We start from the raw sequence: 27951 nt of genomic DNA, 5'->3' as shown, positions 1-27951 counted from the left end.
GCTGAATTGATATTGTAGCTGCCAGGTCTAACTAAAGAGTATAGTATGATCAACCAGGGTAGTTTTCATTTCAAACCTTTATTTAACCCGGTGAATCCCATTGAGATCATTGATCTGTTTTTCAAGGGAGACCTGCTGCAAGTAGGTTCCACATGAAGACAGAAAAACAAAAAGGACATCATACAGCATATTTACAGCGACTACAGTTTACATAGCTCCTGACATTTACAGGTTCCAACAGTTTCCGATTGGATAGCATCTTTCCGAGCTTTAAAAACATGTAGTGGAACCAAATTGCTCAGTTTCCATTCTTTTTGCAGACTGTTCCAAGTTAAAGGAGCTGCGCACCTAAAAGCGTTCGTCCCTAAGACAGTCCTAGCACTTGGCACATTTAATAAAACCACAGCATGAGATCAATACTCATTACTCACACGGCTACTTTCAATTGGCCGTGTGATCAGAGAGCCGATGTTAGAAGGTAGTTTACCTAAGATGGCTTTGTAGATGAACATGTACCAGGGACTGAGCCTACGTACAGTTAGTGAAGGCAAGCCTGCTCTGGCATACAGGCTACAGTGATGAGTTAATACTTTACAGTTAGTTTAAATGTTTGTCATAAAACTCTTAAAGATTATTCTTCCTTCTTGAAATCCTCTCAGGGTTTTCTCAGGATCTTTGCTCCTGCCTCTCTTGCTCATGTTACTGTTTTCCCTGTCGGTGCGTCCAGGTGCATGAACTGGAGAAGTCCAAGCGGACGCTGGAGCAGCAGGTGGAGGAGATGAGAACTCAGCTGGAGGAGCTGGAGGACGAGCTGCAGGCCACAGAGGACGCCAAGCTGCGCCTGGAGGTCAACATGCAGGCCATGAAGGCCCAGTTTGAGCGAGACCTGACGGCCAGAGACGAGCAGGGAGAGGAGAAGAAGAGGTCGCTCGTCAAGCAGGTACACGTCCACACAGAGATGACCTGGCGGTTTTTATCAGGCTGAAACACTTGGTCCAACCTGCCATGCCGTGTTGTTTCACTTCTCCAGGTGCGCGAGATGGAGGCAGAGTTGGAGGACGAGAGGAAGCAGAGAACTCTGGCCGTGGCCGCCAAGAAGAAGCTGGAGATGGACCTAAACGAGCTGGAGGGGCAGATCCAGGCCGCCAACAAAGGCAGGGACGAGGCTGTCAAACAACTCAAAAAACTACAGGTACACACACACACATGTACACAGGTCAGATTATGAGTATAGGAATGTATAGAGAAGAACAACTGAACCTCATTACTGTTAAGAAAACAGTAAAGAATCCCGTTTAAGACACGGTTATTAATGGGTTATAATTCTTTGTCTTACTTCTATTTGGATAATCATGCTCTTAGCTTGCGTGATGCTTTGGGGGAGCTAACAGCAAGTACTTTTTTGCTACGGAGTCAGTGAGTTAGCTGTCGACCATAACGTGAGCCTTATTTTTAGCCTATACATTTTTACGTTTTGGAGATGTTGGCAGTTTACACACGGATGATCTCTACATTACTTTGACACTGAAGAACGTGTGGTTTCTCTGCTCATCTCTGTTATAAGTGGCTCCTCAATGATTTCTAAGCAGGCTGTTTATTCACAATGGGCATTATAGATAAGTGTAAGTAAGTCAGAAACAAACATAAATGTATGATGCCGATGTGCTCGGATTGAATTGAAGGGTCTCAGATTACCCTAATGGGCTCTGTCAGCTGCTGTTATTACTGCTGACCGTGTTGACAAGCCAAATCAGATCAATGAAACTAACTAACTGACTTCCTGTTATTTTTACGCTGGGATGCATCGTATACCTCAGAGTGTAAAAGCCCCTGAGTGGTCCCTGTCCTGCTGAGGCAGCGTTTGACTCTCTGCTCCTCCCTGTCTCTGCAGGCTCAGACGAAGGACTATCAGAGGGAGCTGGAGGAGGCCAGAGCCTCCAGGGACGAGATCTTCACCCAGTCCAAGGAGAACGAGAAGAAACTCAAGGGCCTGGAAGCTGAGATCCTACAGCTGCAGGAGGTCATGCTCCAGATTATTCATTTCATGTCAAATGTATTAAATTAGAGATCAGATCATGTCTGATAAAACCTGTGTAAGAGTCTTTTGTTAATGACAGGCAAAGTGACTTAATCAGGGTTCTTTCGGTCATTAAAAACCTGGACAAGTCATGGGAATTCAAAATGCTAATTCCAGGCCCTGGAAAGCAATATTTTTCCCAAAGTTTTGGAAAAGTCATGGAAATGTAACTAAAGTTGCATCAAATATAATTTGTATTTTATCTAATCGCCGAAATAGTAATACTATAATGATAATAAAGACTGTATCGTATAGTAATGAAACGTAAAATGGCATTTAACGGTCGAGGTATTTTGCTGCTGAGAGGTTTTAGTTGCTTAGCGTGTAGAAGCTAGTAAGCCTACTATTTGATTTGTTTTAGATAGGCACAACATGTTTCATGCAGACCTTATTTTCCTGTTCCATGTTCAAATAAACCATTTTCAGTGGTACCGCTGAGAGACTAATTTTTTTGGTCATGGAAAATGAGGTAAAGGTCATGGAGAAGAAGTCATGGAAAATCATTTGTGAAAAAGTGTATGAACCCTGCTTATACTATGTATTCACTTTTCATCAGTTCCAGTCAGACTTCATTTCAGTTTTTTTGTGGAAAAAGGTCTTCTCTGTTCTGATCCTCTTGTGTTGTTTGTGTTGTTTGTGTAGGACCACGCAGCGTCAGAGAGGGCCCGCCGACATGCTGAGCAGGAGAGGGACGAGCTGGCTGATGAGATCTCCAACAGCGCTTCTGGAAAGTCAGTGTCTCTGTTTCTACTGATATTTGAAAAATGTGTGTTCACATTCATTTCTGAGCAACCAGTGTATTTTTACACATCATCTGGTCATCTTTTAAAAAATAAGATAGCTTAAGTGTCCACTTTGTTTTATAGACTGCTGTAAGGAAAGTATTTGGGTTGGTTAAACATGGAATTCAGCAATCGGTGTACATCAGTCAATCGGTAAAAGCCTGTCTCTCAGAGCGGGATAAATGGGATGTAATAAACCATGCAACATTAGTCAATATTATGCTCTTTTTTCCAACCCTGCCTGTATGAATTATGTTGGAAAGGTATTAAATCTCCCCTTCCGGATTCCTGCATGTCTCATTCATAAAATGTGTGTGTCAGGTCTTCGCTGCTGGAGGAGAAGAGGAGGATGGAGGCGCGTATCACCCAGCTGGAGGAGGAGCTGGAGGAGGAGCAGGGCAACATGGAGCTGCTCAACGACCGCTTCAGGAAGTCCTGCCTCCAGGTACACTGCGCATGAGACAACGGGAAGTTTCATGAAGCTGCTTGCTTTAATGTTTCAAAAGAAAATAAACACACACAACATGTTAACTGAGGTCCATCAGCAAACGCCCGCATGCACTGACCGTTCTTCAGTAAAGGTGTAACTCTCAATACATCAGTTCCCACGGAGCATCTACCCGACCCTCTCTCCTCCCTCTCTCAGGTCGACAACCTGAGCACGGAGCTGACCGCAGAACGCAGCACCGCACAGAAGAGTGAGAACGCTCGGCAACAGATGGAGCGGCAGAACAAGGTCTCATATACTTTGTTAAACTCACTAGCATATAGGGTATATAATCTACCCAAAAGTCAGGTGTTATGTTCGTAAGTAGGTATGTATATTTGATCATATTTAATGTTCATGATTCTAACATTTACATATTATAAACGCAGGATTTGAAAGCCAAGCTGGCAGAGCTGGAGGCGACTGTCAAGTTAAAGTTCAAGGCGTCCATCACCGCCCTGGAGGCCAAGATCCTGCAGCTGGAGGAGCAGATGGAGCAGGAGGCAAAGTATGAGACGAACTCATCACGACACCATGTCGGAGAGGAAATGCTGCATCCATTTGAGGAGAGATGGATAGATCGATACTTTATTGATCCCAATTTGGGAAATCCTTTCGTCACAGAAGCAGAAGTGTGTTCAGACATTAAAATAAAAAACTGGAAAAGAGAAAAAGATGTAATAAACTTGATTTGAAAAATGTCTTGTGATTTATTATATTTTCAACAACAATTAAACATCCCAACATGTATTTAAAGACATTAAGGCTGCTAGTTCGTGATGTGTCTACATTCATTATGTACAGGATGTAATGTGTCCTGTCTGTTTGAACTTGCAGGGAGAGAGCAGCAGCCAACAAGATTGTCCGTCGCACGGAGAAAAAACTGAAGGAGGTGATGATGCAGGTGGAGGATGAGCGTCGTCATGCCGACCAATACAAGGAGCAGGTATTGCGTAATGAGAGTTAAAGTGTATTTTCACTCAGGAGGGTAAACCAGCCAACCATCAACCGCTCTCTGTGTCCGCCTGTTTCCCCATGTGTCCGTCAGATGGAGAAAGCCAACTCTCGCATGAAGCAGCTGAAGCGTCAGCTGGAGGAGGCGGAGGAGGAGGCGACCCGCGCCAACGCCACCCGCAGGAAGCTGCAGCGGGAGCTGGACGACGCCACGGAGGGCAGCGAGGGGCTCACCCGGGAGGTCAACTCCCTCAAGAACCGCCTCCGGTAGGGAGAGGCAACGTGCACTGCCACAAATTAATAATAATAAATTAACTGATAAAGTCACAACATTAAAGTTAGATGGAATAAAATAAATAAACTTATTAATATTAACTCTTGACATACAGTAGTTTGGTTTGCTATTTTAGTGGCACTGGTGTCCAGTTATACCATTTTGATCTATTTTTAGCTTGTGTATGTATTTGCAAGGCTTACCTTACGTGTGTCAGGTTGAATAGGGAATAAATAGTTAGGCATTTAGTGAAATACAGACACACACTTATATGGAGCCAGGAGGCGCTAACCTTAGCATGGCGATAAGTCTCACAACAGCTAGCCTGACTCTCTCGCAAGTTTAACAATATCAATACCTATATTCTCTAATGTCATCTTGTTTGTTTAATCCGTACCCAGCAAGTACAAAGCCTATTCTGGCCATGTGTCATACTGTATGTACAGAATAGTTCCAACATGTTACTCTTTTGATGGATTAAACAAGCAAGATGCAACAAGCCCCAGTGAGCTCTAGAGGTTCTGCTACCTAGATTTTATAACTTTGAGTTAGGCTAGCAGTTTCCCCCCACTTCCATTCTTTATGCTAAGCTAACTACCTCCTTGCCACACAGACACAAACAAATGTTGAACTACTTGTTGAAGCATCAGAGGTTTAAGTTTGTCTTCTTCGCTCCTCCCAGGCGTGGCGGTCCGGTCAGCAGCTTCTCCTCCAACCGCTCGGGCCGCCGCAACCTCAACTTGGACGGAGCCTCCGTCGACATGTCGGACGACGACGCCGACAGCCGCGCCGGAGACTTCAACGACACGCAACCCACCAACGCCGAGTAAACACAGAAACACAGAGACCCTCTCATTCCTCGCCCCCCTGGCCTCTTCACTCACCTCCACCTCACCACCTGCGCTTAGTTCTCCCCCAGATAGATCCATGGTGTCACCATCCTCTTCCTCACTTCAAACCCCTGACTGGACAGACGGTTGGAGCGATGATTTTTGGTCACGCTGGGTGGAGTCCGCCTGTCAGCCCTTTTTGTATCGGTTAACACTGCAGGGAAAATCCATCGCCCTCCCCTGACGCCACGCCTCCAGTCCTGGAGGGTCTCAGGGGCCACGGACAACTCTGCCTTACTCCGTTCTCCTCCGGCAAGCTGCCAGTCCTGGCTCGTCTCTCGGCCATGTATCATCTCAGCGTCACGACGAAACACTCATCCCATCATCAGCCCGAAGTTATCTGCTTATTGAGAAATGAAGCTTAGGTGCAAAGTGCTTTTTATATAAAACAGTAGGTGGAGGCTGTGTACACACATGTAACGTATGTGAACGCACCCCATACTGGAAATGTAGGACTTCAACGAAGCGTGTTTCACTCTGGTGTTTTAAGTGTTCTGCTCACTAGTTGTGTAAAAGCCATCTTTCCCCACTCACTCCCTCCTCTCAGTCCAAGGTCAGCGTGTCCTTGGGTCGCCTCACCGGCTGCTTTTGTTGCATGAGTTTCCTTCTGATGACCGGACAGCGTCTACAGGAACAGCAAACGCCTCGGGACATGCAATAGAAGAGAGCCGACTCTAAATTGTAAGTGTATTACTGTGAAAAAGTGTTTGTTGCTTCATCTCAACTTTTAACGAAAGAATGTGTCGCTGGGTTTTAACTAGAAATCTCATAACTCATAGGGGTTAACACATTCTGTAATATGCTCCAATGTGGATGGTGAGAAAGATGCTGGAAAATTCACGGAAATATATTTAACATTTTAACTGGAAACACAGAATAAAAAAGGCTCTTACTGGAAGCACTCGAGGCTAAACAGGTGGTTTGATTAGAAATGCTGACCGTCTGAAACGTAGTGAGAATATTTTCAGAGTTCGTGCCGGGCCCCAGTTTGGACTCACTCAATTAAATTACAGAGCTGAAGCATGAGTTTTTCTGTAAAAGAATTACCTGCCAATCTTTTAAGGATTTGAATTACCTTCCGTCTTTCCAAAGACTCTAATGTCAATATGGATGAAAGAAATAACAAAGAAATTCAATTGAACGGTTTTAACGGTTTCCCCCAAGTTGTCACACATTCATAAGGGTCTGCAACAAATGATGTAATATTTTTTCATATTAAATTATTTTATATTTTCATACATCCTTGTGAGGTTCAAGACATGCAGACTTGCAGTATGGATAGAACATTTGGAAACAAATGGAAAAGCTCCATGAGATGCATCCCTTTGGATTCGATCCATCATAAATCCAAAACATTTAAAGAGAGACTCCATCAATAAACCGTATTCATCTTTTATTCAAGTTTATCTTTCTAGGGACTTCGAGGACTCATCCATGCTGCTAAAAAGTTTAAAGAAAACATGTGTTTGTGTGACAGACAGAATATTTTTCCTCCAGTTAGAAGTCTCTTTGGGATTTTAGGAGTGCTCTTAGGGATTGATCTGTAATAACTTTTCAGAAAAACGCTCCACTCTGTGCCTCAAATGTAACGTGACCCAATACCAACAAACATGGACTGCTTTGTGCCATGGTTCTGAGTTGAAGCCTCCATACTCCTGACAGCCCTGATACATTAAGCACTTAGTACCCACAGGTGATGGACGGCTGAAAAATGGTGTTACCCTTAATTAACAGTTAAACCACTACAGTGTAAAAAACACCCATATCCATCCATCAACCTTAGTTTCTTTATCATGAGTCAGCAGATTAGGATGGTTGTCGACAGCGGACTTCTCTGCCCTTCTCCTAAATATAAACAGTATGTTTCTTTAAGAGTGCCTTAGACACTAAATAGGAACATAGCAGTGATTTCAGTACAGAAAGATTAAACAGGTAAACCAATGAGAACTTCAACGATTAAACTTTTTTCTTTCTTTTGTATTTTGCTGTGCTTCATATCATATCCGCTGTGTACCTCCGTGTTCATAATAAACTCCTAGCTTCAGTGTTTAGGTCAGATCAGTATTTCAGTATCTTTACAGTGAGCAGCAGCTGGATTCCCCAATGACTTCTGCACTGAGATTTAAAGTAACCTCTCAGTGCTGAAGTCATTGAAGGGAAGTGACGCTCTGCACAGGATATTGGTTGTTATTTGGTTTAAAGCTTTAACATTCACAAGTAGTTAACTCGTTTTTATTTTATCATTATTATTATTATTATCCAGCTGGCTGTTGACAACCAGGCATCCAATTGCAAATACTCCCATCATTTTATTTCTTGTATACCTGTATTTCTAGACGGTAATTTTTTTGTTCGGTTTGTTTTGTAAAAGGAAAATAAAGCATATTCATTGTAGCCGTGACTGAGCTGTTTTGTTTGGGGGAGGGGAAGGGGGGGGGGGGGTTTATAGTTAATAGTATGTTGAAAAAGTTATTTTATAAAATGTACTAAATACTATACCAGTAAAATACTAAATTCACTGTTTTAATTTGTAAGGTAAAATTGTAAATCTGTAACCCTGTAAGGTGTCCTTGGGTGTTATGAAAGGCGCCCCCCAAAATAAATGTATTATATGGTATGGTATGTTGAAAAAATATGAAAACGTCAGAAATATGAAAGGTGGTCATGCTATGTCAAACAAATAATGAAATAAATCATAGCATAGTATGTCCTAAAAATATCATGAAAGTCAGTCTAGCGTGTCGAAAAATAGGACAAATGTATATAGCATGTTGAATATATCATGAAAAAGTGGACAAATATCAAAGATATAATATATCAAAAATATGAAAAAATTCGAAAATGAGGCAAAAGTCTCAGTAAAGTTTATTGAAAAATGTAATATATATTTAGCAAAGTAGCCTGTCGAAAATATGAAAAAAGTTAGAATAGGCTATAAAAGTCATTGTAAAGTATGTCAAAAGCAAAAACATTAAAGAAAAATGAATGACAAATACTCACAAGTTTCTTGTGTGCATACACAGGGAGAGTTCGTCCAAAGAAAGGAGAAAAAGTCGCCATGAAAACCACCTGTTTTGTTTAATTTAATAATTGACACAAAATAATCTACAAAAGACCAAATTAATTAACCAGTTAACCACAAAATGTCATTTTATCCTCCGGACCCCCAAAGAAAGCACAATTTATAAGATGTCACCCACTGCTCCAGTCACATGACTTCACAATGACATGAAGGACCACACGTTGACACTTGTGGGTTTACATTTTGGGGGGAAATGTGAGAAAAATCAACACACACACACACACACACACACACACACACACACACTGACCGACAGCACCCCATCTAAACAGTGAGCTACAGAACAATCTTTGGCGCCATCCCGGTGCCACCGGTCAGTCAGACCCACATGGAGGAGGAACTAGTGGAGGACAGTGAAAGACTCAGGAAGAACAGTTTTGTTAACGGAGGTATTCAGCAGAGGGAAGGAATCTCTACAGCTGTGTTCAGACAGAAAGGAAAGGGAATTGTAGCTAAACGGACAACGTTAGCCATTTAGTAACGGACACAGCAACAGTTTCTGTGGGGGTGTGGCGCTAGGCTCAACCTTCGAAATCATTAAAAACTCTTAATTATCCCGTGACTCTTTTTTTCTAGTAGGTTTATAAAAGCTATGGGGCTACATTAGATAAAACAATACATAAATAACCGTAATTCGAGTTGGGAGTGTTCACACATTATTCCAAGTTGTGGCTGCAAGGGCTTAAAAGGCTTAATTAGCTTTTCGCGATGTGAATATGTAGCGGTCCCTTTAAAATAAAAAGAATGGATTATATTTGAAACAATTTTTGACGCAACAGCCAGGAAAGACACATTTGCAGCAATACTTGATATCTGAAGGCGGAGCTTATACATCAGCTGATATGAAAAACAATTACAAATTGGCCATTTGAAACATATTCCTGAAGACCTCTCACAATGTTTTCCTAAAAGATTGGTTTGACGGCCAAGCGCCAAAGTGATTATTTGTCTCGTCAGTTCTCAACCTATTCTGGTTTACTTGTGGATTAGTCATGTGGTAAACCTAGCAAAACTAGGCTTTGTGTAGACGAATGTATCTGCCCCAAAACTATTTATGTAAACGTACAACATTTACATTTCTCTTTAGCAACCTAGGTTATCGTAATGCCTCTAAACTGGAATGGACGCACACTTAAATTGACTTTCGAAAATATGCTTTCCATGCTGTCTAAACACACAAAGGAGTCTTTAGTGAAATACAAACATCTACAAACATTCACAACTCCAGAATTGCACTGACAAGTTGAGTAGAGGTTGAAAGCCAAGCGACTTGCACTTTTGCATTGAGCGTTTTACAGTCCTGCATAGATATTCTTCTTATTTTATCGATACAAACTAAGGCGTTGTGTTATATTAAGTTGATTTGAGTCAATAAGCAGAAAAAGTAAATAAAATAATCTTAACTCACAAAAACTAAAACAATTCAAGTAGGCTACAATCGTGACGTATCCCGCCCCCCTAATCCCTCCCCCTCTCTCACAGGCGGCTCCAAAACTCTTTCAATTCAAGTCTTTTTTCCAGAAAAGGTCCAGTGTGATGAAACGGCACCAAAAACACACTGAGCGAGAGAGGGGCGTCCGACTCGCTCATTCTTGTCAGAAGGGGAAACATGTCTTTACCATTCATACAGGATCATCTGGAAACAGTATATTGTGGGGTTTTTCTGTACATACACACATTCAAATCAACTGCTTTCTCTCTCTCACTCACGCTATTACATGTTTTTGTCCCTGTGTAAATTACAAATAATTTATTAATATTAATTTAAGCTACTACTTAACAGTCATTTGTGGGAGCAGAGGTGACCAACGCTAACATTTCTACACACAATGATTCCCACATCGGAGTCTTTTTGACAGAAGAATAAAAAAAAAAAATCATTATTCTGTTTTTTTTTGTTTTTTTGTTTTAACTGCAAGAACAAGAGTCCTGTGTTTCCACATAAGCTTAAATACAAATTATATTACATAGTGTAGTAGTACTCTCATCTGTATCACCACCTCGCTCACACTCATTCCACAGTGATCAAGGTCGGTCATATGTAAACATGTTGACAAAAAAATAAAAATAAGCAGAATAAAAATAAAAGTGTTCTCGTCATTCACTCTGTCTTGTTCTCATACCCGGTTCATTAGAAAACAGTGAAATTAATTCGTCATTGTAGCGAGGATTCTCCTTTAGGTCCGTTTTAAGAGGCGGTGTAGCCCCGCCCCCTCACTCAACATCACCACGTCAGTCAATCAAAGGTTCCTATTGGTGGATGTGTCCAGGAGGCTGTGATGTCACCCCGCTGGTGTCTGCCTCCTGAGCTGTTATTGGTCAGTGGGATTTCCTCTTCATGTCTCCGCCCTGGCTTTGGTTCGCATCTGAGTGGAGAGAATGGAGACTATTTAACAACTTTGACTCATCATTGGACAACCTTCTGTACCAAGTTTGACCTGCGCTGTGTGGATTTAAGATGCTCCTTATAGTGTTACATTAGATACACGTACATGTCAGGGGGTGCCTTACTTCCTGCGTCACACAAGTTCTAGTCTGTTTGATTCAGTTGTTGTCGTTTCCTTTGGGAACTTGAAGGCTAGTAGAAATCCTCTCCCAACTGGTTGTTTTCTTTTAAGCTAATCTTTGACTATTTTTTGGATCGATGATTTACAAAGATACATGTGTATTATGTATTGTTATATAATGTTGTTACTTCTACTACTGGAACGGCTTAAACTGAGATCAGACTTCCCTGCAGAATTTAAAAAGACATGACGGCCGATATTTGACCATCATATGGTTTCACTGAAAAACAAAATTGTTGTAAATTATTTTTACATTTACATTGAGAGGCAACAAATAATCTGACCCATTAACCCATACTTTGACACTGAGTCCAACTTGTGTTTGTTTTCTTACTAAGGTTATCATATCGAGAGACACCGGGCATGCTGAAGAGTTTACTGATGCGTCCTGCAAAACCACACTCATCGTCCTTTACCCTGCAAGCCTCTTCCTCAAAGTTTTACAAGACCTGGAAGCCTTATTTTGTTCATAAACTTTAGTGTCAAACTAAATTAATTCTAGTATTTAATATAAGTTAGTCACAGGGTGAAGAACTGTGTTAAAATGTTTGTCTACAGATTTAGACGTTGGGATGGTTCTTTGCCACGTGTGCCATAAGTATCCAGGTGACCTGCAGTCTCTGTTTACAGCTGTAAACACAGACTGCATTCAGACAGATAAATCCATACTGTAGTTTTTGATGGTGGACAGTAGAGATAATCTGGCAAAAACGGAATTGTCACTGTGCATTCGGCAGGCAAATGAAACAACAATATACATCTAAATATCTTTACAGCATGCAACTACTGTGTTACAACCACAGGAACAAACCAGAAACATGTTAAACATCAAATATACTGAAGCAAGCAGAAAGATACAGAGCAGCCAAGCAGAGGACGACAGGTCGGCCTGACACAGGCTGATGGGGGGGGAGAGGAGGAGGAGTGTAAATTACCTGAGAAAGCAAGTTGCAAGTGAGGAGGTAGGGCAGCCTGCGACCCTGACTGGAGACTCTTATACAGATCTGAGGAGAGATGGAGGGAAGAAGGCAACAAAAAAGGGGCAACATGAGTAAAATGTGTAGTGAAGGGGGGGGGGGCATCAAAATGGGAAACCAGCAACAAAAAAGGGAGATGATCAAAGTGAGGGGGCAGCGTGGAACAAAAGGTTGAGATGACAGACACAAAAGATGAGGAGAACAAAGGAGGGAGACGTTTGTAAACAAAATGGAGACCAGGGAGAGCTGGAGCACAGTGGAGGAGCTGCTGCTTCAGTGACATAAAATAGACTTATACAAATCTAGATGCATCACTTTCTCAGTCCTATATAAATAAAGATTAATAACGTTTTGAGGAAAATATCAGTATAAGTTTTATATATTGTTACTCCTTTCTTGCTTCTCTTGATCGATGTTAAGCGACACAATGCTTCTGCAGGTTGTGTGTCCCCTCACCCATTAGGTCGCTCTGTGCTAGTGTGTATCCTGAGTTGGAGCTGGGGACTGATCCCATGCCGGCGGCCCCCGGGACCCCAGGGCTGAAGTTGAGCAGTGGGGGGAACTGGAAGGGCTGCGAGAGGTGCACCAGGCCGCCCAGCATCCCGAAGCCCAGAGACAGAGGGGAGGGGCCGCCCAGGAGGGGGGAGCCTACTGTGGAAACCTGCAGAGACATTTATGTATATATTTCCATTTATTTAGAACCGTCCATGATATGTAAAGCGTGAAGCTGCATATAAAACATTTGTTTGCCCAAAAGACACTAACCAGGACTATTACCATCAAAAATAATGCCCTACAATATTGCATATTCAACTATAAAAAGTGTTTACCTATAGTTAATAAATCCAGAAAAAAAGAGGTAACATGAATTTGAGTTTGATCTCGTGATATTAAAGCATGGACTAAACACTCTTTTTAAATGCAGTCTCTAGAATTCAATTAAAAAAATACATAATTAAAATATTTTCAAAACGCTATAAACCGAGTTATTCCGCTAGTGTCTAATGGGGGAAGGGGAAAGGGGGAAGATGTAAACATGCAAACCATGTAGCTACATACTTCTGAGACATTATATGACCTTAAAGGTTAGGTAGGTAATTCACTTCAGAAACACTTTTTGTTATATTCCATGCAATGCTCTTAACATCCCGATAGCAATGAATACATTAAATGATTTGACAATAAATACATAAAAAGAAAATCATCTGTGGAAGCCGTGGTGCTTTAAAAAGCACAACCAATCATCTGAGCCGGCCCGGCTAAAATGGATGGCCTACCTGCCTGTCAGCCAAACTTATCCCATGCCCTCATTGGTCATGTGCGCGTTCGTATGTGTTGGAGGAAGTCTGAAGGAAGGTCGTTTTTTTTTCGGCTGCGTACTTTCAAATTCTAGCGTACTCGAGCTGGTTTCTCCATTCTTACCTACCCTACCTTTAACAACAGCAAACTCAAACATAAAAGACTCTTAATAAACTAAATCTAGTAAACACACTCTAAAAACTAACCTAATATAAATTGAAGAGTCAAAACGAAAAACAATTAGAATTTAAAACTAATGAACCTTAAACCGACCTGTGGGAGGTGTGAGGATGAGGCCAAAGTGGTCCAGCTGTTTAATGCCTTTGGGCTCTGGTTAGCCCCGCCCATTACCCTCTGCCTCTGCGCGTGATTGGCTGAGACTGAGGGTGCCGAAGACAGTGGAGTTTTGTCGGCCCGGCTGCAGACGGCTGATATCACTCCCTTGTTGATGACGGAGTTGTTGTTGATGCTACTGTTACTGGTGGTGGTCAGAGCTTTCTGTCCTCTGGCGAAGCTGTAGGTACTCTGCGGCGGCTTCACCTGCACCCCCCCGCCCCCCGATACACTGAAGGGGGGCCGGAACGCTTTGGGGGTTTTGAGGGAGAACTGGTGTTGTTGCTGTTGGCTGGAGATCATCTGATGAGAGAGCAGGTGTGAGGGCGAGGACGACGGGGAGGGGGAGGAGCAGGGAGGGGGGGTCGGCGCCGGAGGCCGAGGGGTGAGCTTGATGATGTGGGAGGAGTTGCTGCTGTGGGACGACTTGGTGAGCGTGGCCTGCATGGGCGTGATGAAGTTAGCCTGGTGGTGGTGGTGTGTGTGGAGTTTACCTTGAGAGGAGGAGTGTGAGGAGTGGGGGGAGGGGGAGGCGGATGGGGAGGAAACCACCAGAGAGGGAGGGCAGAAGGACTGCAGGCCGGGGTGGGAAGCGGAGTTTGAGCGAGACATTGAGGAGGGGGAGGAGGAAGGCGTGGCGCTGCCGTTGCTGCTGATGGTTTTGCTTTTGGCCAGTCCTCCCAGAGATCCCAGCAGCCCCCCCGGGCCCACAAAGGCCTTCTGATGGGGGGGCAGCAGAGGGGAAGCCGTGGGAGGGGGCCGCTGCTTTGGAGGCGAAGGGGACGGGTGAGGATGCATCTTGCCGTTCCCGCCCATCACCAGGCCTGTCCTGTGATTGGGCGTTGCCATGGTGAGGAGTCTCTGAGGCTGCGATTGACCCATAGAGGCAGATCCTTTGATCAGGCCGTAGGGTCCCTCTGCAGTCCGTGAGGCCAGTGACAGGCCGGCTGCCTGCACTCGAGCCAAGCAGGAAACAGCGGGAGATGAGGAAGAGGAGGAAGAGGAGGTAGAATAGGCGGTTGGTAGCGTTGTTGTTGGCAGGTTCCCAGCAGCTGCCAGCGGAGAGGGCTCCCCCCTCGACAGGGAATGAAGCTGCGTTGTCGAGGCGATGGAGGCAGAGAGCTGAGAGGCCGAGGGATAGTGAGGAGTGACGGGGGGAGGGGAGGAGGTGGGCATCTGGAGGGGCGGGGGGGACAGAGGGCTGTCTGAGAAGCCCAGGCCCTTCGAGGCATTGCTGAGGAGGGCCAGAGCGTGGGAGATGGAGTCCAGCGAGGGAGCGGTCAGATCCTCATCCAGCGAGTCCGACAGACAGATGGGCTCTGGGGGCGAGCAGGAGGCCGGTTTCCGGTGTGAGGTCAGAGCGGAGGTGTGCAGAGACGAGGTGGAGGTCATGCTGAGAGGGGGTTTGTGGATCCAGAGACCCTCCTACAGAACAGAAGACACGGAAAAGTGTCAGTACCTCAGAGGCAGACAGAACCAGGACTTCCTAATTTTCCCTTTTCCTCAGTTAAAACAAACTCAAAAACAGACATTATACTAGGGATGGGATGTTATCATAGATCACAACTAAAAACACTCATAAATTATTCTGGTGGATTTCAAATATCAAGATAATTATGAATATCCTTACATGAGTGACTTGAAAAAGCTGTCTTGCTCTCTTTCGTGGGAAAGAGGTTTAAAAAAAACCTGATTTTTGATGTTGGTGATTCCAGTACGTTTCAGTACCATTTAAGAGTAGGGCAGCATACTTGTTGATTATCATGGGGATAATGTAGTGAATTGCAATTATAAGGGATAATCGTGACATGAAATTGTGTTGGCCTATGCCTCCATTGCCTAAATCTAAGTGCCCACACTTTTTCAGCTTGGGAGCTACTTTTAAAATGACCAAGCCCAAAATATCTAACTACAGGGCCGCCCCTGCCCAATCTGTGTCGCGAGCGCGCGGGGGGAGTGCTAGTGGACTAAACGGCGGATAAACTGTGGCATTTGCGCTTCAGATGAGGAGGTGAGGCCCCCTCATAACGGCATGAACCCGTATGGCACAATACAACTCAGACTGGCTTACCTGTACGTCAATCAAGTGGCAAATGCCATAGTAAGGATGGATGATAGGCTAACTTTAAAAAAGGTTTGTTTTTTTTCAATGCCATGCGATCTACCCACACTACCTTTGCGATCGACGTATTGGGCACCCCTGATCTAAGCAAAGCAAGAAATAAATCCAGTTCCTGTCACTGTTAAAGGTTGCAATTGTGTTGCAGATATAGATCTAAGTGGGTGTTCAATTCTTGCAGCCTTCATTTAATAGGAAGGCTTTTAATGTGATTTTCTGGTGACTGTATCTTAACATTCATCATGCTTTATGTAACATTATTTATTTCCAACAGGACTCTGCTGTGGAAATAATACTCAATTTACTATGTGAGCTGTAGTGGGTTTATTTTACCCAGCTAAGACCCCTGGTTATTGTGTGAATTACACATTTTATAACCACCCTAAAGCACAGTAATAATAATATAAAAGAAGAATTGTTCTTCCATGTTTATCAGTCATGTTAAATGAAATGAATACTAAACAGCAGATCTGTTTTCAGAACTGAGCAGATGACATATCATGAGTATATTATATTGTTGCTTCGGGTTATGATCCAATTAACGTTGTGGGTTGAAAATAAATCTGTACTAAAACAAAACGCAGTTGGATATGTTTAGATATTATATACAGTATATGATCATGGCTGTCACTCACCTTGGCTTTGGCCCTGGGCCCAGGCACCATTCTCCTCTTCACTCTGTATAGAAACATGAAAGCAAATACTTAGCCTTTAATATTTATTTACATTTAGCATTTAAGCTTAGTCTCAGAGAAAATAATCGAGAAGTTACCGTTACTGAGCTGTGTGAAATAAATCCATACTTACAGGTTTCCAGTGAGGTGACTGTGAACAGCAAGACTCTCCTTTAGCAGAATCCTGAGCAGAGGAAACAAACGGTGATAAGAACATTTTCTCTGAAAGTGTATATATTTAGATACACTTTCAGAGTTTGTTAGTAGAGATAAAAACATCTCAACCAACATATTATTCTGTGTGTCTGTGTTTGTTTTATCAATAAACTCTCCTGCGTATACTCATTTAGTTGCTTTTGTTGTTATATTGCCACTTTATTGTCTTTTTTTTTAAACATGTAACTTCATCTCTTTTAAAATATCTTCTAGCTTACGCAGTGGAATTCGGTGTAATGTAGATTAATGTGCTTACAAATAAAGATAGGATTACATTCAGGCAAAACAAATGGCTGCTATTTATAACAACCTGTGTTCAATTGAAAATGTCCATGAACTCACCAGCAGACTAACCTCATTATTCTCTCATCTGAAAATATATAAACTGCCAGCTCCATCTGTTGGCATCCTTCTCACCAACACAAACCTTTTTAATCTTTAATGGGTTTTTTTTAAACTTAATTATAGTATTGAGGTTAACTTCATTGGTCGGGTCCTGGAGAATTTACAGCTGTCTTATCAATATGAAGGAATTTGTTCCCCATATTAAAGCTAAGCACAAAAACAAGAACACACACACACACACACACACACACCTGGCTTGCATCCAGCCCTTGGGCCATAGTGGTTTAACCTCGTTCTCTAAGAAGGCCTTGAGGTAGTCCTCCACAGACAGAGAGCACTGGTTCTCCATCTCGTAGCAGCTCAGCTTCACTCGCACCAGGCTGCACAGCAGGTTCCTGCACAAACACAAAGGCTCATTTCAACGCCAATTATTCACTATTCAAACCTAAATAAGGCTGCAGGTGTTGAGCACATAATGGCAGAGGAGACTGTTATTCTTCAGGAGTCAGAGGTAATTATGAACTCTTAAAACCCATTGCTGAACATTTGGAAGCTGTTCTAAAAATGAATGAGGAGTGAAAAGCTGCTTTAAGTCTTTCTCAGGGCTTTTGTAATTTCACAAGGACACTAATTCTTTGCTCAGGGTTTCTACATTTGTGCTAGCATTTCATTTCAAGACTTTATTTATCCAGGTGTATCCATTGATCTCTTTTTCAAGGGAGACCTGCTCAAGTAGTTCCACATGAAACATAAAAACATAAAACAACAAAAAGGACATCATACAGCATCATTACAGGGATTACAATTTACAAACCTATCGACATGTACAGGTACCAACAGCTTCCGATTGTGTAGCATCCAACAGAGCTTTAAAAACATTTAGTGGCACCAGATTGCTCAGTTTCCATTTCATTTGCAGACTATTCCAAGACAGAGGAGCTGCGCATCTAAAAGCTGTCTTCCCTAAGACAGTCCTAGCAGTTGGCACATTTAATAAAACCACAGCATGCGATCTCCGGCAGTAGCCACTTACAATTTGCCGTGAGATCAGGGAGCAGATGTAGGATGGAAGTTTCCCTAACATGGCTTGTATATAAAAATGTACCAGTGACTGCATACAATTCAAGGCTTTCATAAGTACATTTAAAAGGAGAATTTGATATTTCACAAACTCAGTTTGCAGGTCTTGAGTAATTTTGCATATGTGTGTTAAGTTGTGGCTCCAACAGTTTTCCCACTGCATGTTGAGGGACTATTTACCTAAATAAACCTAAAAGTTCCTCACAGCTGAAAATATTTATGACTATTTTGCCATTTTCCTTTCATTTTCAAAACCTACAATGTATTAGTTTTCTCCATCCGAACCACACTAACAGTCTTAAAAGCCTACGCTCAGTTCGCTAGATCAGACACATATACTGGAGATAAGCACGGAAGGTAGAAATGTAAGGAATAGCCTTATACCTTATAAGAATAACGATCAAAGACACTAAGTCTAACCTGAAGCCACACAAACTGCAGCATGCCATCCAGCCAGCTCTTACAGCAGCACGGTTATGAATCATTACCTGAGCTTGTCATCCCAGACAAACTTCTTCCGTGGGCCCATCACCCTTTTCCCAGGCTTTTCTTCATCTTCCTCCTCTGAGCCGTTCTTTTCCCCTTCTCCTGACTGCTGCCTGTAACACACACACACACACACACACACACACACACACACACACACACACACACACACACACACACACACACACACACACACACACACACACACACACACACACACACACACACACACACACACACACACACACACACACACACACACACACACACACACACACACACACACACACACACACACACACACACACACACACACACACACACACACACACACACACACACACACACACACACACACACACACACACACACACACACACACACACCACACACACACACACACACACACACACACACACACACACACACACACACACAGCATGAATTCACTTTATTCTATAACCTCTGCAGTGATTACTGTGATCTTAAAAGTTTATGGTCCGAGCATCGAGTTACAGGAAAATGACAAAGACACTTGGCTGTCAGCTCAAATGTTATGTAATCTGTCCTTTAAAGCAAAGTAGGGCCCTGTGATATCCACGACGCAGAAAACACAACCAGAGTTGCAGAACTAGATCCTGAAAGTGAGTGTACTGTAAGCTGAATGAACAGGAAATAACTGCACACTGCTTCTCTCCTCTGCTTAAGTGTCTTAGTAGCACACACGAGAAAAACTAAAGAATCCAAACCGATTTTAAGGGCCTTAGCAAAGCTATTCAGTAAACAAATAACTTTTTACCACCCAAGCAAAAATGATAAAGCTGAACAGATCTAAGGGTTTGAGGTCAAATGATCTGTTATTTACCTGCCTGTCTTCTGAAACAAACAAAAACAGATGTACTTACTTTGCAACCTTGGCCATGCAGTCCATGTTGTATCTGGCTATCTGCTCTGGCATCGAGCTACACACCGCCAGCTTCAGCTTCAACAGCGGCGTCCGTAGGCGATCGTCCTGAGGGACACAGAAAGGGAGGTTGAGTTAAGAACAGAGGCCAAAACAGAGGAACAGGAATAAAAGTAAAGACAATAAAAAAAATGGGAAGAAAAAGAGGTCAGAGTGAGGAGGGAAGAGAAAACGAGAAGAAAAAAAGAAGAAACAGATAAACAAATGAGAAGAAAAGAGAAGGAGTGTGGGAGTGTTGATCCATTTCATGAACAAAGCTACTTTAATGTTGCGTGACAAAAGACTAGAATATAGAGGATCAGTTGAGGACAACAGGAGCTGAAGAAAGCAGCGCCAATGCTCAAAGATAACGCCTAAAAAGAGCAGTGAGCTAGAAGGAAGCACTTGGAATATGTTGTTGCTTTAGTCACAGATCACAAGACTACAAGAAAGCTAGTTATGTGTTACTGTTTTGTTCATAAATCTGACTTTTGATGATCACAGAGTAATCAAAGAGGAAGCTGTGGGAAAGACCTTTTCAAATGGGATCCGAGATCAGTTATTTGGGGGATTTCTCACTTCCTCCACAGATAAGCCTCACTCACCTGGATGTTAAGACTGAGCTTCTTCAGGCGTTTGAGGAGGGCTTCTTTGTTGCACGGCACAAATGCCTCCATGTGCGAGTAGATGCCGAGGCGCACCTCAGGAGGCTGCTCCTGGACCTGCAGCTCAACGCTGAGAGGATGAGAGAAAGGAGAACAAAAATCACAATTGAGATACAGTTATGGCAATGGAGAGGCAGATGGTAGGATACAGAGAGGCAGAATAAACAAGAGATGGGAGATTAAAGTAATGGATGGAGAAGAGTGGACTGAGGGGGTGGTGAAAGTAAGAGAGAAGTATGGAAATGAGAAGCATGACATTAACACACAAAATGAGACGGAAGGAAAAACAAAACACTTAAAGACAGCAGGAGAGGTGGCGAGGGAAATGGTCTGAAACTGAGAGAGAAACACTGGAGGTGAGGAGGAGAGTGAGCTGGCATTTAGCTGAGGGTGATTTAAAAGCCGTCCTACTCACTCCAGGAGAATGTTATTCATGTCCAAGGTGAAGAATTTCTTCCTGCCCTCTTGATCAAACTGCCGCGAGGCCTGTGGGAGAAATGTTGAGTCAGCACACTGTACCAGCACTCTTTCATACAGAACAAATATATATGAATGCATAGACATATCTGTGATGCTGTGCCTTTTCTAAAGACACAAACAGTTTCTCCTCTACCTGATGCTGTTCTTCATATGGCTCTCATTTTAACAATTATCTTCTAAGGATGCTTTACACTTGTTGAATTTGTTTACCCATTCATTTGAAAGCTCTGAAATAGCCCTATATATGCTCTATTGCTCTATGTTGCTCTGTACAGCTGCCACATGACATTTGAATGAACTCTTGGTTCCTTCCATTTTAATTCAAAGTTAAACTTCCTTTAATCATTTCTAGAAAACCTCATACTAATGTTGAACCTCTCAAGATTTCTGAATACCTATGCTGATTTTGAAAGCAACAAAAAAAAATTTATGGTCCTTTATGTATTTATCTTCCCATCTACTTGGCTCTTTCTGCCTCTCTTTAAACTTTACCAACATCTAGAACAACAGGTCCCTGCTATGGATTGACTTTGTGGCTGTGACTGTGAGATATAAAGGCAAGAAGAAAATAAGAACTTCTTCAGAGTGAGTTCTGCCCAGCCCCACTGTTTTCGTTACATAAAAAGCTTCAAGGTTCAGCCTGGAGCTATGTTTCTCCAATGCTTTAGAATAGTCTATTCTCGTTGGACTAATCAATCACAATAAACATTTTGTGTCACTTCCTGAGCTAACGGCATTTGTGTTAAACTTCAGTGAGGAGAATTCACAGGTAATTGCAGCTGCTCACAGACAGGCTAGAGTTGACTCACCGCCCGCAAGTCCTCGATGCGTTTAATAAGAGGAGCAGGCAGTCCATCCGGCAGCGGAGGCGGAGAAAACAGACCGCTGGAGGAACCCGGGCCTCTTCCCTGGCCCCCCCCTCCCCCTCCTGCTGCTGCTGCTGGTTTAGGACCAGGAACCCCGACTCCCAGAACACCATTCTCCCGGGCTGCAGACATGGCGTGCTGCTGGTCAGAATCCAACACGCTGAAGTCCAGGTCGCCTAAGAGATCCTGCAGCTCCTTCTCATTGGCCGAGCCCAGCAGTGACATCACGGCGGGGTCCGAGGTGAGGTCTGCCAGTGAGAAGTCGCTGCCAGCTGCGTTGTGGGTGGAGTTTGAGGCCAACAGGTGGTTGGTTGAGTTGATGGAGGGTGGCTTGTTAGCCACACCTCCTGCCAGGCCGGGGTGAGCCACGTTCGAGTTGATTTTCATCATGTCCTCCTTCTCCCGGGTGAAGCGGCGGAGCATGGCCGCCAGGTACAGCGAGTCCTTCATCAGCTTCTTCCTCTTCTTCTTCTCAGGCCGCTGGAGGGTGAGGTCTGTGACTCTGTTGGAGGAAAGAATAGTGATGCCTTTTTTTTTAGCAAAATGCTTCTGATGTTGTAAATGTAGCTTATTTGTCTAAGGCTATCTAGGTAAAAAAGTATCCACATGTCGATAAGCTCTGATTGGTTGACTAAATCACCATAAACTGGCACAAAAGAGTTTGAGATTGACATTTTAATAAGGCTACAAAGACAACTTCAATTAAATTGAAGAGGGAAAGAGAAGTGGGTGGCTGGAGGTAAAAAGTGCAGGATAATGAATAAATTAAACTCATGCTACATAAAAGAAATGTCAGTGGCAAACTGAGGCATCGACACACGCTGTCAGAGACGACTTTGAAACGTTGGGAGAGCTACTGTGGGGATTCTGCAGGATTAACCTGCTGTCTGCTCTGAAAGATCTGACACACAGACTCATATACAACATAATCTGTTTCATAATGGCACAATGGCAATAGCTACTGCTATTTTTGGACATTATTTTCAGAGTGGCGGCATTATGGAGTATTAAGCCTATCTGAGCGTGCAGTATTTCTGGAAGGTGCCTGGCTGTCACAGTCCGCATCCCTTCCTCATGATAGATGTATGAGAGAGGATCCGCACAAAAGCACAGGACTATAATGTCACACAGGGTGATGGATTATTAGCACGGAGACGACCGGACAAAATGCGTCATCACATATTCACTGTGGCCAACAAATCCATGGGTGTCCAAAAGGTCAACTTTTCCAGCTCAGGAGAACAACTAAGCCATTTACACAACAGGGTGTGTGTGACAGAGACAGTGCAGCTTGTGGAGGTTCACATGATACATTTACATATGTTCGGCTGATTAATAAACATAAACCAAACATTCACAGGAATATTATACCGTCATGATTCTCACCCTTGTTTAGGTAGTTTGTTCTTCTTCTGGTTCTTCTCATCTGAACTGTCCACTTCCTTCTTTTTCCTCTTCTTGATTAAATTCTCGTTGTTGTCGTTAGTCTTCTGAAATAAGAGCACAGCAAGCCAAGGATAAATAATTATGTATTCCTGCATCTTTACTAGTTTTAGTTTAACATTGGAAATTAGTATTATCCTTGACATCTCTTAGTATTATATCACTTCTGTTTCTGACTGTGTCAAATTCACATATTTGCAGGCTTGAAAGTACCTTTCAGACACTGAATAATTAATAATACATTCTTTGTGTTATGGACATGTTATGTTAGTCTCACCTTGCCCTCCTCTCCCTCAGAGTCGGAGGCAGCTCTGAACTGCAGCGTGCCAGTGTTGATGTAAAACCCCCCCAGCTTTGTGGTCAAAGAGGCAGGAACCAGCTCATCATACTGAGAGAAAAACACAGAAGTTGAAGGATAAGATCACATGAATCTAGAAAAAAACCTAGATCCTATTACAAACAAAAGCGAATGACGTGATAATGTTTCTTGTTAAGATTTAAAAAATTAGCCCAGGCTCTTCTGTTGGTCAGTGAAAATTCACGACTTGTTGTTCACAAAAAAAAAACAAAGATAAACAAAAATCACAATCCCTCCAAGACACAGATGAAAGTATTTTTCATCAGAGACTGAGAACATATCAAAACTAAAGGAAAAAAGTATCAAACAAGCACTGCCAATGTATGGGTGCAGAGAGGACAGTTATCAAAACAAATATCACATTATGGCAGAGACTCGATACAAGAGCATAATTCCAGCTATTACAGTCAGACAGTGATATCCTTAGTATCATACTGAGTAACAAACACTGTCCAACCTCAACAATGACGTATCCCTTGGAGGACACAAGCCGCACGTACGTACTCATGAGTCATGAGGATGGTTTTAGACCCTAGTCACAGATTGCTTGTATGAAGGGACAAGCGGCTATCTTTAGAAGTGCCACTGAATGCACTGTATTGGAGCCACAAAATAAATATTTAACCACAGGGGAATAACAACAAGACCGCAAATCAGGAATGTGACGATGACAGCAGGTTAAATCAGCAGATAATAAGGGAGAAAATAAAAACAATGTGCAATGGTGCAACTATAAAGACTTAAGAGAGACGTCAGACTAAATAAAAGTGTCATCCCCGGAAAACAAAACCGCAGGTGAAAAATCACCTCATTATTAATAAAGTGAGGAGCACTTACAGCTTCTGAGTTGTCAATAAAGGGGTCTGCGTCGTCGTAGCCAAAGCCTATATCAATCAAATCTTGCATTCTGTCCTTCTTCTTCTTCTTTTCCTCATTACCCTGAAAAATTATTAAAAAGTATAATGTTATTTTAAGTTTTAGATGACATAAAAAAAACGTTTTGTTGTTTTTAAATTGCTATTTAAGTACATAAACCCATATCAGAAATATATACGCTGACTGAAGGGCTTGTTAAAATGATATACTTATTGGCCGGTAGTGTACGTCCGAAGATCAGTATAAAAAAATAACAGAAACAGAAACTTTCTATAACAGTCATATTTAACTCCGCTGCTAACCATGTGTTACCCTTTCTTCCTGTTTCTCACAGCTGAACAACTGATGAGCTGAGATTTTTTAGCCATATTAAATTACATTTACCATGACACTGGTTTTCCTCCAAAGACCATTGAAAAGTAGTTTTTTAAACTGAAAACCATCTCTGTCGTCTCAGTTTATGTATGTGGTCATCAACCAAATATATCATCATCTGATTGTTTAACTAAACTAAATATCTGCAAGGTTATAATGCTAAAAATATCAAATTAGAAACACTCACATATTTATTTTCCAACTTTTTTGCCAGGGCCACGACCTGCAGCCGCACTCTCTCGTCATCGTTGAAGGGGTCGTTGGGATTGTTGGAAGAAGTCAAACTTTGAGTTGTCTTTTTTGCCTGGAAAATAAAGTAATACTTAATATAAATAATCAGATGTCAGAGCTATGATTAGACAGTTTCACTGCATCTCACTCTATAACGCAACCTGATTATGTTATAACCTCAAATAAAAGATAAATACAATCAGTTAAATATCCCTCACAGTCAGAGGTGGGAGAAGTACCATCATTTAGGAATACTTTGTTACAAGTGAAAGGCCTGCCTTCAACATGTTACTTAAGTTTTAGCATCAACATATATATAAAGTACCAAAAGTACTCATTATGCTGATTGGTCCCTTTCAGAATAATATGATATATTTTGATTATAATTATTGGTGCATTAATGTGTTTATCAAAGCTGGTAAAGGTGCAGCTAGTTTGAATGACTTTGTATACCGCAGGCCAGGGTAGATTGTGAATTTACTCCAGGTGTAACTAAAATCTTATGTAGTAGAGTAAAAGTACACGATTTACCTCTGAAATGTAGTGGAGTAGAAGTACAAAGTAGCAAACAAATGACATACTCAAGTTAAGCACAAGTACCTCAAAATTGTACACAAAGTAAAGTACTTGAGTAAATCTACTTAGTTACTTTACACCACTGATCTCAGTAATCGCAACAATCATAACATATGCCAAACATGGCGCTGGTATAGCCAGAATTAGAATTATGAAATCCTATTCTGTTTTGCAAACTTTCTCATCCAATTCCCGCTCATGTAAACCATAATAAAAGCAACAGAATCCATCATCCCAGACTGCACAGATTCAAAATGAGGGAAGCTCCTCTCTGACATTTGCCTTCCTCCCATGCTACATCCTGGTACTTCCATCAGCAATGCTCTATCATCTATCTATCACCCGCAGCCAGAGGGCCAAACTGCATGTGGCATTTCCAAGTGCTGTAATGGCTGTGTGACTGGGCTGTTGCTGGGCAAGTCTGAGTGAATAGGACACAGGTAGCAGCACAAGATAAGCTTCATCTCTACATGTTTAAAAAGAGGAGTTCCCTCGATGAAAAAAAAGCTACAATGTGATGGTAGAGCGCCGCTGAAGTTGGAAAGCACACAGAGTGGACAGGCTGGTCAAATAACTGCGCTGTCTTTTGTGTAGAGTCGCACTAATGGTCAGTTTCAGCCACGCTAGTCCACAGAAGGACAAGGTGCACTTCCCCCCTCTCACTCAGCAATGACAAGTTCACACAAACACTTGCCAAGAGCAAATAAAATGAACCCCAGCTCCAGTACCAGCCGGCCTGGTGATGTTGGTCAGAGATCCTACCTGGCGGTTTTGGATGAGTTCTCCATAATTAAACTCGGCGGAGGAGCGGTCGTCAGGCTCGGGTAGGGACAGGTTGAGCCGCACCGTCACCCTCTTCTCAGCTATAGCCGTGTCCCCATCGCCGGTTTGGCCGAGACGCCCGTTGCTGGCAGCACCCCCAGCCCCGGTCGCTGCCTCGACCTCCCCGGCTTCACCGAAGTTGAAGTCGGCCTCATCCTCCAACCGCCGTTTCCTAGACTCCGCGGCCGCTCCAGCTGCGAAGGCCGAGAGGGTGACAAATTGCACTTTTCTCGGTTCGGCCATTTGGATGAGCTGCCTGCCTGAGCCTCACTCCGGACAGACAGCGACAGCGAGGAGAAGAGCTACTTCGCGAAACTACTCCAAATTGGAGGGTGGAGGACGGTTTCGCGAAGCCCCGACGGCTGCTCGGTGCCTAGACGGACGTTAGGGCCTCCTCCGCACCATACGCAATGAACTCTAGGGGCTGTGACGGCGGGGGAAAAGTTGTTTCTACGGCAGCTACTTGCATCCTCAATTTGCTATGGGACCGAGACATTCACAGGAGCCATCTTGGGTTTCGGGAGTAAATAAAATATCAGAAGAGAGGGGTCGCTGCGCCTGCGCTTACGCACAAAGCGGAAGCACCGTGTCACAGGGGGTTCGTCACGTCCAATCAACGCGTGCCCCGATCCTAGACCCGCCTCGGTCACAACAGGCGATAATAACAACACTGACAGTACTATAATGACCTTTAAATAGTGTCTAAGTGAAGGACAGGCTGTGGGATATAACCTCACTCCACATGCTGTGTGATTACAAAAGTATCATATAACAGCTTCATCTCAATAATCACAATCCACAGCTTTCGGTTGAAGCCTTTCTTTCTGTCTATTCAGGAAAATGCTGAATTGTGCATTTTTCTAAAGCACACCCTCAAACATCAAATCCTAAACGGAAGAAAGCAAGCCAGATGGTTGGCTGTCTCAGTTAACCAGCACAAAACAGCTGATTCATTTACAGCCACTACTAACCACCTGTTGATATTCAGTTTATGATACCAACATGTTTCCCTATGACAATAAACTCATTTAAATGTGACATCGATGCTTTTATTTATTTTTTGGACTTCTGTTGCAGAAACCATGAGTGGATTAACCAGTTGGAAAGTCCTAGGGCAAAGTGTTGTCTGTAGCCCCTATTAATGCCGCACCTAACATATGTGGCCGATCCTTAGACATTTGCAATTGAAAGAACTTTTTAGAGAAAAACCAAACACAACTGCAATGTTGTCTGAAAACTATTTGCATCCACATTAGGACAGTTTCGCGGAGAGCTCTTTGTCACAATACAACACCCAAACTAAATAAATGCTACATCTCCTCTTCCTTGTCATATTTTCAATGGCTACCAACAAAAGTGCATCAGTGTAGATCTTTCTGGAGCATAATTCACATTTTATTCTCATGTTTTTGCAATTTTGAGCAGCTTCTTCGGCTACCTTGTGCAATGCAGAATAAGAAAAGTGTAATTTAACAACAGCGTTGTTTAGTTTGAGTATTTACTCCTTTTACAATACATTAATTTATATATATTTGCTCTTGATAATCCTAAAAGTGTATTACCGTCTTGCACCGGTTCCTTTTCCACCCTTGCTTAACAGTATACAAATTGTTTTATTATTTCCTGTTTTTTTTTTTATCAGCAAATACTTTTTTAATTGCTTATTGGTAGAAC

General features: G+C 42.7%; 2 protein-coding genes across 5 annotated transcripts in view; one reads left to right on the top strand and one right to left on the bottom strand.

Annotated features, from left to right (window-relative positions):
• Positions 1 to 7858, top strand: part of LOC117446973 (myosin-10) — a 62455-nt gene extending 54597 nt beyond the window's left edge. For both annotated transcript variants that reach the window (XM_034083531.2, XM_034083523.2), the window contains 10 exons: positions 728 to 940; positions 1031 to 1192; positions 1892 to 2020; positions 2720 to 2808; positions 3181 to 3304; positions 3506 to 3595; positions 3736 to 3854; positions 4184 to 4292; positions 4395 to 4567; positions 5257 to 7858. In XM_034083531.2, coding sequence (XP_033939422.1) covers positions 728 to 940; positions 1031 to 1192; positions 1892 to 2020; positions 2720 to 2808; positions 3181 to 3304; positions 3506 to 3595; positions 3736 to 3854; positions 4184 to 4292; positions 4395 to 4567; positions 5257 to 5404 — 1356 coding nt within the window. In that variant the 3' untranslated portion in view covers positions 5405 to 7858. The remainder of the gene's footprint in view (positions 1 to 727; positions 941 to 1030; positions 1193 to 1891; positions 2021 to 2719; positions 2809 to 3180; positions 3305 to 3505; positions 3596 to 3735; positions 3855 to 4183; positions 4293 to 4394; positions 4568 to 5256) is intronic.
• Positions 7859 to 8523: 665 nt separating this feature from the next.
• On the bottom strand, positions 8524 to 27581 carry ubn2a (ubinuclein 2a). Of its 3 annotated transcripts, none has more exons than XM_034083493.2 (17): positions 26218 to 27581; positions 24836 to 24952; positions 24235 to 24336; positions 23317 to 23427; positions 22983 to 23086; positions 21540 to 22098; positions 20666 to 20736; positions 20191 to 20320; positions 19548 to 19654; positions 18645 to 18755; positions 17328 to 17471; positions 16649 to 16699; positions 16477 to 16519; positions 13663 to 15147; positions 12547 to 12751; positions 12049 to 12117; positions 8524 to 10912 (listed from the first exon to the last, which is right to left on the bottom strand). In XM_034083493.2, exons 1-17 carry the CDS (start codon positions 26518 to 26520, stop codon positions 10866 to 10868), a joined length of 3759 nt encoding a protein of 1252 aa, XP_033939384.1. In that variant the 5' UTR covers positions 26521 to 27581; the 3' UTR covers positions 8524 to 10865. The 3 variants fall into 3 exon arrangements, with proteins under 3 accessions (XP_033939384.1, XP_033939392.1, XP_033939401.1); XM_034083501.2 differs by having other exon boundaries at positions 22983 to 23083; XM_034083510.2 differs by lacking the exon at positions 24235 to 24336.
• Positions 27582 to 27951: the final 370 nt, after the last annotated feature.

Source organism: Pseudochaenichthys georgianus, chromosome 1 (assembly GCF_902827115.2).
Source record: "Pseudochaenichthys georgianus chromosome 1, fPseGeo1.2, whole genome shotgun sequence".
In the NCBI taxonomy this organism is placed as follows: Eukaryota; Metazoa; Chordata; class Actinopteri; order Perciformes; family Channichthyidae; genus Pseudochaenichthys; species Pseudochaenichthys georgianus.
This window is presented reverse-complemented; position numbering and strand designations above follow the sequence as displayed.

Coding starts and splice junctions, on each gene's coding strand:
- ubn2a (XM_034083493.2), bottom strand. CDS start 26,520: ATGGCCGAACCGAGAAAAGTGCAATTTGTCACCCTCTCGGCCTTCGCA. Junction 24,337..24,835: donor AAAAGTTGGAAAATAAATAT/GTGAGTGTTTCT, acceptor ATAATTTTTCAG/GGTAATGAGGAAAAGAAGAA. Junction 15,148..16,476: donor GGCCCAGGGCCAAAGCCAAG/GTGAGTGACAGC, acceptor TCTGTTCTGTAG/GAGGGTCTCTGGATCCACAA.